This window comes from Caenorhabditis briggsae (assembly GCF_000004555.2).
Source record: "Caenorhabditis briggsae complete genome, chrIV, whole genome shotgun sequence".
Lineage (NCBI taxonomy): Eukaryota > Metazoa > Nematoda > Chromadorea > Rhabditida > Rhabditidae > Caenorhabditis > Caenorhabditis briggsae.
In genome coordinates this window covers 2,141,626-2,151,177 of record NC_013487.2, presented here as the reverse complement: position 1 = coordinate 2,151,177, position 9,552 = coordinate 2,141,626, and the positions used below count along the sequence as shown (strand labels likewise).

The 9,552-nt window shown below is 38.7% G+C and overlaps 4 protein-coding genes across 4 annotated transcripts; 1 reads left to right on the top strand and 3 right to left on the bottom strand.

Moving 5' to 3' along the window:
- Nucleotides 1-210: 210 nt before the first annotated feature.
- Nucleotides 211-1,071, bottom strand: CBG21593 (the record flags this gene model as incomplete). The annotated part of the gene is made up of 2 exons (XM_002632623.1): nt 211-866; nt 1,005-1,071. 2 exons carry the CDS (start codon nt 1,069-1,071, stop codon nt 211-213), a joined length of 723 nt encoding a protein of 240 aa, XP_002632669.1.
- A 551-nt stretch (nt 1,072-1,622) lies between these two features.
- On the top strand, nt 1,623-3,295 carry CBG21592 (the record flags this gene model as incomplete). Its single annotated transcript, XM_045244878.1, has 4 exons — nt 1,623-1,761; nt 1,807-2,176; nt 2,391-3,006; nt 3,053-3,295. 4 exons carry the CDS (start codon nt 1,623-1,625, stop codon nt 3,293-3,295), a joined length of 1,368 nt encoding a protein of 455 aa, XP_045097339.1.
- A 2,792-nt stretch (nt 3,296-6,087) lies between these two features.
- Nucleotides 6,088-6,794, bottom strand: CBG21591 (the record flags this gene model as incomplete). Its single annotated transcript, XM_045244877.1, has 2 exons — nt 6,088-6,590; nt 6,728-6,794. 2 exons carry the CDS (start codon nt 6,792-6,794, stop codon nt 6,088-6,090), a joined length of 570 nt encoding a protein of 189 aa, XP_045097338.1.
- Nucleotides 6,795-7,230: 436 nt separating this feature from the next.
- On the bottom strand, nt 7,231-9,320 carry CBG21590 (the record flags this gene model as incomplete). Its single annotated transcript, XM_002632620.1, has 4 exons — nt 7,231-7,479; nt 7,524-8,304; nt 8,792-9,107; nt 9,155-9,320. The coding sequence occupies 4 exons, from the start codon at nt 9,318-9,320 to the stop codon at nt 7,231-7,233; spliced, it is 1,512 nt and encodes a 503-aa protein (XP_002632666.1).
- Nucleotides 9,321-9,552: the final 232 nt, after the last annotated feature.

The window sequence follows — 9,552 nt, the reverse complement described above, 5'->3', positions numbered from 1 at the left end:
ACTAGTTAACCACTTTTTGATATCTTTCAAAAGAAGTGAGATATATAGGCTCAAAGTGGACGATCCGGGTGTCGTTCTATTAGAGGTTTTACGGTATGTCTTCTTCTCATCATCGTTCAATTGAATCCAATTGTAGATACGGACGTAGATAGCCTTCCCCATCACAGTCAGGGACTCCCATGGCTTTGGATTCTTGCAAATACTTGAATATTATGCTTGAGTGCGTTGAAGAGCCAGTTCAGCAAAAGTCTTCTGACTGAGCATCTTTCCATTAAACCCAAATCGTCTTCTGGAACTTTCACAAGCAGTGATGATGTCGGCAGTGTGGATTGAAACTCCATAGGGGAGGTTGGCGTCCAAATTGATCAAGGAAGTGTTAGATGACACGGACGAAGTTGGAGATGGTATGGTGCTGGATGGTGATAGACGATCTGATTGACCGACTAATAGATCCATTGGTAGGTAGGTCTGGCCTGGTTGAGATGGAGCAATTGGTGCTCGTAGATTTACTAATTGTTCCATTGGATGATGAGGTTTAGACGTTGGAACTGGTGGTTGAAGTGTGACGTTTTGAAGCAAATCCTCATATTCCAGGAAGTCATTGGATTGAACGAAGTTATCATGTAATCCAGGAATCTTATTCTCTATTTGTCTACGGACTGGTCCAGCAAAGCTCGCTTGGGTCTGATCCAAATATCCAGTTAATCCAATTGAGCTAGAAAAGGAGTCAGAACCATTTGAAGAATCCATTGATCCAAGGGATCCAGAACTTGATCCATTAGAAGACCCAGGCGATGGTACTGTAGATTCAATTGGGGCGAAGAAGTCTTCATCCGTCAGGCCACCGGAATACGGAGGTGTGAGACCTGCAAATATGTTATTTTTGAAACAATTTGAAAAATGGTTATCTTTTGATAAATATTTTGAAAGGAAACTCAGGTTTTGTAATTCACTGCGACTAAATATTTCAGAAGGACAAGACAAAGATATTCAAAAATACTTACCAGTTTGAGCGCAGCACAAGCTTGCAGATTGCAGGTAGTTGTCAAAGAAATTGCCAACGTTGAACATTTCAGATGAGAATACTATCGATTAAGTTGAATTCGAGAGACTCGAGAGTCGTCTTGAAGGGGAAGGAATGCAAATGAATCATCTTGAGGTGGGGTAGAAAGGGGGCGAGTGGGCGGAGCAATATGGAATGATGGTCCTAGGCAGAACGCGTCTTCACCCTCTGGTTAGGTCTGGTTCACATATCAAAAAAACATCTGCCTTTCAAAGCGGACCAATTATATCTGAAGGCGTTCGGAAAGTTTTTTTGGTGCAGAGACTAGAAACAAAGAGAATAAAAAACATCTCCTTTTTGAAAACGACCGCGTATATAGAAACGCAGTAAAACTCTCCAGCGTTTTTAATTGTGAAGTCAAAAAAATGTTTAGAAGTTACCAGGAATATTAAGAAATTTTTGAAATATTAAAAAAAAACACTTTATCAATATTTGATCTACCAACTTCCAAAACTCCGCGCATTTGTTAAACAATATTTGAAACATTTTTGGGATGATCGTTTCCAAGTTTTTAGCCAATTTTTTTGCCGTTATTTCTTATTGAAAATTCCAGCTCAACATGAACTGGAAACTTCAATCGTTCAATTCTGGCGAATCTTATGGAGGTTTTATTCAAAAATTCTTCAATGGAAGAATTCCATTTCGAGAAGCACATAGGCGACTATTACAGGAGATTGGCAACGATACATCAGATATGGGTGAGCCAAAATGAAAAAATCGAAAATTCATTTTAGATTTCTCAGATCAATCTTCCCCTTCTTCAAGTACTCAAAGACCCGGGATCAAACGTGTGAGCTCGCCAATTGGGGCTCCAGAAGAGCCAAGACCTTCAAAAATGAATAGACAAGAAGAACCAGAAGCACCGATTCCTGAAGAGCATCCAAGAAATGAATATGAGCAGCAGCTTTTTGTGCAAAGATGGGAACGAGAACGAGTCAGCTACTATGCGGGAATATACGACCCACAACATGAGTTTCCACACCAAGTCAACCATATTATTCAAATAGGACAAATCAGAGATTTCTATGAAGAATTGATGCTAGCAGGGATGGATAGTTGTCCTCGTGACGCAGAAAATTTTCGTTTGGCGGAAATTGCAAATATTTGGGATTTGTAAGTTTTTTTTGGCATAGAGTGCCAAGTAAGACTGTCGAGCAATAATTTAAATTTTCAGATTGTTCTTCCGAATGATCTCTCCTCAATGTTGAAAGTTTGCTGAAAATTTTATCGTAAACCAAATTTCGAACCTGAAACTTGTGATTGGCCTGGAAAATGTTCGAATCGAAATTAAAGGTGAAGATGGAAGTAAAACAATGATTGAATACAGAAGAAATGATCAAGGCAAAGAAGAAGTGAAATATGATAATCGAACTGTTGAGTACAACACTCCTAGCTACAAGATTTTGGCGGCTTGTGATTTCTATTTTATTATTAGAATGTCCACTTTAAGCCTGAAAAGACTTGGAATCAAAATCGATCCATTACCAGACAATATGCCTCAAGGAGACGTTCGATTTGTTGATATTTCTATGCTAAAAATCATCACTGGATTGATATCCGATAAGAAACCGAATCGTCTAAGAGTGACGAAGTTTTCGTATATGTTCAGTCGAGAATCAGACGTTTTAGATGAAGCACCAATCCAATTAGATCCCTTCATTTATTTGTTGGAGGACAGAGAATTGAAGACAGTTAAACTTCGGGCTTGGGATGATCGAATGGTTTTGCAAGCCAACAATTACCCGAACATGGTACGTAATTGTCTGATGAGACGTCATAGTGTTCAGTGCGCTCTGCCAAGATGGACAAATGTCGAGACACTGGACATTCGCGACGAAATCGTTTTTATGGCAGATGAGGATTTCACATGGGAGTGGGTGTATTTTTTCCCAAACATTCTTCTACCTCGATTGTCTGGTAATGATGTATGGAACGCGCAGCGTGTGAGTTTGATTTTGAATTGGTAATAAAACCAATTGATTTTCCCAGAATCTCCAATTGGAAGGAAATGAATACCAGCAATACACTGTGATTTGTAGTCAGGATTTGAATCACGATGAAATCTTAGAAGCTTATATTAGAAGCGACATTCAAGGAAAATTTGAAAACCATCCTGCACTTGGTTTCCCACTGAAACATACTCGTATTAAAGGAGATGGGAATACATATGTTTTGGAAATGATACCGAAACAAATCAAATTCATAGTTAGAGCAACGATGGAGGATGATTAAGATGAATGATTGAAAACTTGACTTTTCTTTGAGCTGTCTCAAATTCTTGTAAACATTTTTATTTTGAATATTTTTGCACACTTCATAAAGTATATTTCTACCAGCATGTTTGCCGCGCCTCCGGCGCTTCAAACAGCTGGATAGTGCGCCTTCGGCGCGATGAGACCTATTCATTGTACTGTTCGTCGCTCCGCTCCTCACTTTTTCATTTTTCTTTCTCAAAGGATCACGTCATTCATATTTTATTTTCAAGTTTTTCGATATTGTGACACACTTTCAGGATTTCCAATTTTCGAAAGATTTCTGGATTTCTGTCTTTTTTAATTCAAAAAATCGGAAATCCTGTAAATTCAGAATAATAATCTCGATGTTCCAAAAAATCACGATCCGCGATTTAGAAACTCAAAAACTTGGTAAAAACTCTCAAACTTCCATATTTAGATATTTACTTTAACATATGAAAATTCACGAGTTTTGTAATAGCGAAAAGTGTTGAGTTAGGACCGTCTCAATTTCTCAATTTCCAAATTTCTTAAGTTCCGAATTAGAAATTCTGAAAGTTAAAACTCGAAGTCTTTCGAATTAAAAAAAAATCATGAATTAACCTTCCGAAAACGTGGACATTTGGACTTGAAACTTCTGAATATTGACAATGAAGAGTTTTGAAACTTTCGATTTTTTTGTAATTGATCTCTAAATCCCCAATTGTCTTACTTTTACAGTTTCTGGATATCTTTATTTTAGACATGGCGTTCTATTTTAAATGAATAGCTGGGAGAAAATTCTATTAGAGAGTGGCATTCTATTCTTCAACACTATTTTTTGCGGAAAAATTTTGCAAAGATTCTTTTCGGACCCTACCAAAACAGAAACTGTGAAAAGGCAAAGAAGAGAAAAAAACAAAAATTTTAAAATAATCAAAGAAAATTTTTCAAAAGAAAAAACACCTAGCGTACCGCACAATAGGTCAGCCCGCTCCAGGGATGCTCGGAATGCCCTGCTCGGAATTTTCCTGAATGTCGCAAATTCGATTTCCAAAATTTAGGAGTTTCGGAAATGCGAAATTTTCAGATTTTCAAAATGTTTAAATTTCGGAATATTCGGAGTTTTTTAAAAATTCAAGTTTTAAAGTAGAAATTCAATTCTTAATGCACAAAAACGCCAAAAACTGGTGAAAATTGACTGAAAGATTTCGACAGCGCAAAAAAAATATCAAACATATGTTCGCTCTTGACCTGCAAGCAAATGTTTGGCGTGCGTCTTTGACATACCGTAGTTCAAAAATCTCTAATTCCGAAAAAAGAAGCTTTGTAAAAATTCCGATCGAGATGGTATTCCGAAAAAAGGAGACATTCCAAAAAAAATTTTCGGAATTTTTCGATTGGAGAGTGTTGTTTTTCGGAGGCTGGCATTCTATTTTTCGGAGCACATCTCAGAGAACGTTCTATTAGAGGGGATTCAATAAAGAGGGGCTATAGGGTGTTTTCAGTGTATGACTTTCGGCTTTTCATCAAAAACTTCTGTGCTTTCAGGCGGATCTTTCAAGAAAAGTCCATTAAATGTACTGATTTTTCACCAAATTTTCTTCCAAGGTTTTCTAGTGACTTGAGACAAAAATAAAGTGAAAGCTTCGAAAATCAATCAAATATTAAATCGACTTGAAACTAATTAAATTTGAGAAACGGGATACTTTTGTTTTACCATTTCATTCAAGAAGGGAAAATCGTTCGCTTACATTCTCACACATTTTTGAACCGTGTTGAAAATCCGCAAAAAAATGCTGGCTATCGAACTCGAACCCGCAACGCACGATATCGGCTTTTTCTACCCCTTCCTATCCCCCGGAGATTATGCCGCAACTATTCACTGTGATATGAATTCACTCGATTAGCTGTCTTTTTAGGCGCCTCTAGTATAGAACGACAACCGAATCGGCGAAGGCGCGGTATAATGCTGCAACCGACAAAAAGCGGGCTCGCGTCAACCACTATGCTTTGCTTTGGCGTGCAGCGACGACCACACCAAACTCTCCAGTCGAGACACCGGGACGGACAGACGCGTCTAGCGTTTTATATATAAAAAAGATAAAAGATTAGCAGTTTTTTTGAAGCAATCTGATCTCTGTTTCAATCACAGTATTAAGACAAAACATTTAAATCTCTGACTTCCGGATAACACATATTTTTGGAAATCTGTTAACGCTTATGAAAAAAAAGTCATAAACTGAGCCTTTTTCATAAGTCTACATTTTGTGAATTGAACACTTTCATTGAAAAAAAGAAGAAAACACAGTTTTAGTTTTTATTTTCTTCTGCGGTGATTCAAAAAATAATTCTGAATAACAACAAATGGAAGATTCAAATCTTTAGCAAGACTTCTTTTGGTAAGCGTTGTTGGACATTGGCACAATTTGAACACCTCTTCCAGGGCCTTCTCTTGGTATTTGGTAAATTTGGTCCGCGTTTTCTTCTCTTCAGATTCCACGGGTTGATTCTCCATCTTCTCAATCCTTTTCAGGTATGTCTTCTTCTCATCATCGTTCAATTGGATCCAATTGTAGATGCGGACGTAGAGAGCTTTTCCCATCTCGGTAAGGGACTCCCATGGCTTTGGATTCTTGCAAATACTTGAATAATACGCTTGAGTTCGGTGGAGGACCAATTCAGCAAAAGTCTTCTGACTGAGCATTTTTCCATTGAATCCAAATCGTCTTCTGGAACTTTCACAAGCATTGATGATGTCGGCAGTGTTGATTGAAACTCCATTGTGGAGGCTGGCGTCCAAATTGATGGTTAGGATGTTAGATGACACGGAGAAGATGGCGATGGTAGGATGGTGGATGGTGATAGGCGAACTGATTGGCCGATTAACGGTTCCATTGGTAGGTAGGTCTGTTCTAGTAGAGATGGAGCAATTGGCGCTCGTAAATTGACTAATTGTTCCATTGGATGATGAGGTTTTGACGCTGGAACGAGTGGTTGGAGTGTGACGTTTTGTAGGAGATCCTCATATTCCAGGAAATCATTAGATTGAGCAACGTCCACAAATGACTGTTGGCCAGAAGTCTGATTCTCCATTTGTCTACGAACTGGACAAGCAGAGCTTGCTTGGGTCTGATTCAAATATACCATTGATCCAATCGATCCAGAAGACGAGTCAGAACAATTTGAAGAATCCATCGATCCAAGGGATCCAGAAGTCGATCCATTAGAAGACCCAGGCGATTGTACTGTAGATCCAATTGGGACGAAGAACTCTTCATCAGTCAGACCACCGGAATACGGAGGTGTGAGACCTAAAAATATTATCGCTTAGTTTCGAAACAATTGAAAAAAAGGTTATTTTTTGATGATTATTTTGGATGGAAACTCAGATTTTGTACAGGGACTAGAAATTTCGAAAAACAAGACAAAGATATTTAAAAATACTTACCAGTTTGAGCGCAGCACAAGCTTGCAGATTGCAGGTAGTTGTCGAAGAAATCGCCAAAGTTGGACATTTTAGATGAGAATAATATCGATTAAGTCGAATTAGAGAGACTCGAAAGTCGTCTTGAAGGGTAAGGAATGCAAATGAATCATCTGGAGGTGGGGTAGACAGGGGGCGGGGTTTAACGTGGGCGGAGCGAATCGTAATGATGGTTCCTTGCACAACGCGTCTTCACCTTCTGGTTAGGTCCGGTTCACATGTCAAAAATGCCGTCATACTAATCAAAAAACATCTGCCTTTCAAAGAGGACCAATTGTATCTGTGGTAATGGCGAAATGATGCCTTTTGGGAAAGTTTTTAAAGTGCTGGGAATTATCTACAAAAACGTAGAAACGATGAGATTTTCAAAAATTCAAATTCATATTAGAGATCAATTTCATTGAATCTTCACAAATTAAGAAAAATAATATTTCAAACACAATTAAACAATAATTACAGTATATCCGTTAATTATAGACTTCCACTTCACCCCGTCTCTTTTTCCGATGTGTGACCACAATTTTTCGGTTATCAATTTTGAAAAAAATCCACTTCTTATCATCATTTGTCAAACAACTAACACTCAATTCATTTTCCTCTCTTCGAACATTGATTCTTTCCGCAATGAGATAATTTTGAATTTCCAACAAATTCATATCGTCTCTGACTTGAATAGTGAACCCATTCCCTGGCAACATGTCCTTCTGTTGGAAGATCTGAAAATTTTGATAATCTCGGAATCACAAACTCCCAGACTCACATTTTTAGCATGTAGAATCCGTTTGGCATCCATATTGAGCACACAGACAGTTTCAAAATGAAGGAATTTCGTCCAATCCTTTGCCATGAGCCTATCTTCAACATTCAAAACTTTTGCGTGCTTCCATGCAGAACGAGACAACACAAGGCCATCCAATTGGAGCTCCATCACCTTATTTCTTTCCACAAGATCGCTAACAATCAATTCCAATTCTCTATACCCTGCAATGAGTTCCGAATCATTCCAAACTCGAAGTGACAGCTCGTGGAGATATCGAGATGGTAAATGAATGAGCATCTGAGCAAGGACACTTGTATCCAATGAAAATGTAGATAGTTTATCCATGAACATTGATTCTCTTGTGAACATATATCCTAGTTTTTTGACATGTGTCTGACACGATCTCTTATTCATCAACAGTAATCCAACTATCGCTATTGCCGAAATGTCTGGAAAGTGATCATATTCCAAGTCATAAGGCTCGATGGCAAATTCCAGTTCTGGCAGTCTAAGCAAAGGATGCTTGAGTAGAAAGTACAAATCCACTGCGGAAACTTCGTCACACGACTTGTCCAGATAGAATCTAGTTGCTCCGTACACAACTGCACATCGATCCTGTCCCTGGCACCAATATTCCAGAGTTGTGACTTCCGGTGAGTCTTTCATGGTAATTTCGAGTTTGACATCCGTGTAGCCTACTGTAAACTTCAGTTTTTCAAGTTGGAATTGATAGTTTTTCGATGCCTGGTAGCATTTTTGCGAGTGTCGGCGATGAAACAATCTGGAAAGAACATTTTGAGTAAAGTTTGGCAACCAATCGCTATTGAACCGCCGATAGGCCGCCACAGGACCGTTTGCAAGTCGTAAACATTAAGCAGAGCTCTAAAAAACCGTTTTTCAAAATTCAGTTTGAATCAAACAGTACCAAACGAGCTGGGTGAAATAGAATATACCCCAGGCCGTTTATGGTCCGTCGGCGGCCCAAACTCAGTCTAAAGTAAGGGAAAGAGACCTAAAAAAACAATTTTTCCACCACTAGACCACCAACGGGCCACCAACGCGCTGAGCCACTACCGGATAAGCTAAGCGATCGCAGCTTCAGCCGCCTATGAGCCGCCAACGAATAGCTTGCAAGTCGTTGGTGATCCAACTTCAGTTTCAAGACGAAGATGGACCTAAAACGCCCAGAAAAACATGCAAATGTGCAGAAAACCAATCATTTACAAAGCTTTAGGAGTTTGCTGAGTTACAGGCCCAAAATTACTCACATGTTCAAAAGATCCTCCTGTGTCCGAATCAACCTTCCCGTATCTCTATCCAACCTCTTGAACAATTTCATCGTTAGATTTTCATAGCTGTCTCTGATCTTTGTGATTTGAATCTCATGAATACCCTCATTCTTATACTTTTCGACTCCTTGCTTTCTTTCGTTATCCATTATCGTTCGCCGTTTCACTGCATCCACTCTCAACTCTTTCTCATCATTTCGAACTTCCACTGGTCTCGCTTCCGAAACACCCACCGTGCCGGAATTCCGATCACTAGCCACAGTGACCAGTGTATTATTACTTTGTGGTTCTCGATCTGAAAATAGTTTTGGCTTCTAATTTTTTGAAACAAAAATGCCTTACTGATTAGACCCCCTGGCACTACGACATTAGTCGGAAGCTGATTCGTTCTTATCATCCAACAAACTTCTCGATGAGACTCTCGAATTGAGCATTTTGCGGCAAATCTTGGCTCCAGATGAGTTCTCAGTATTTTTGGTTTTTTATGAAATACGTGGTTTCTGTTCATCTGAAAATTATAGTAGGTTAAGAGGTTTGAAAATTTGAAAAGCGAGAAAATAATGATGACAAAAGTTGTCTGGATCGAAAAATTGTAAGCAAAAAATAAAGCGCGGGGTAGGGAAAATTGGTAGATCAAATTTCGAGAAAATTTTTGGAAAAGGAGACAAGTCTGAAATTGTGGATTAATGTAGCAAAAGTTTGTTTAAAAACAGTTATTGTCTATTCAAAATAATCGCGCG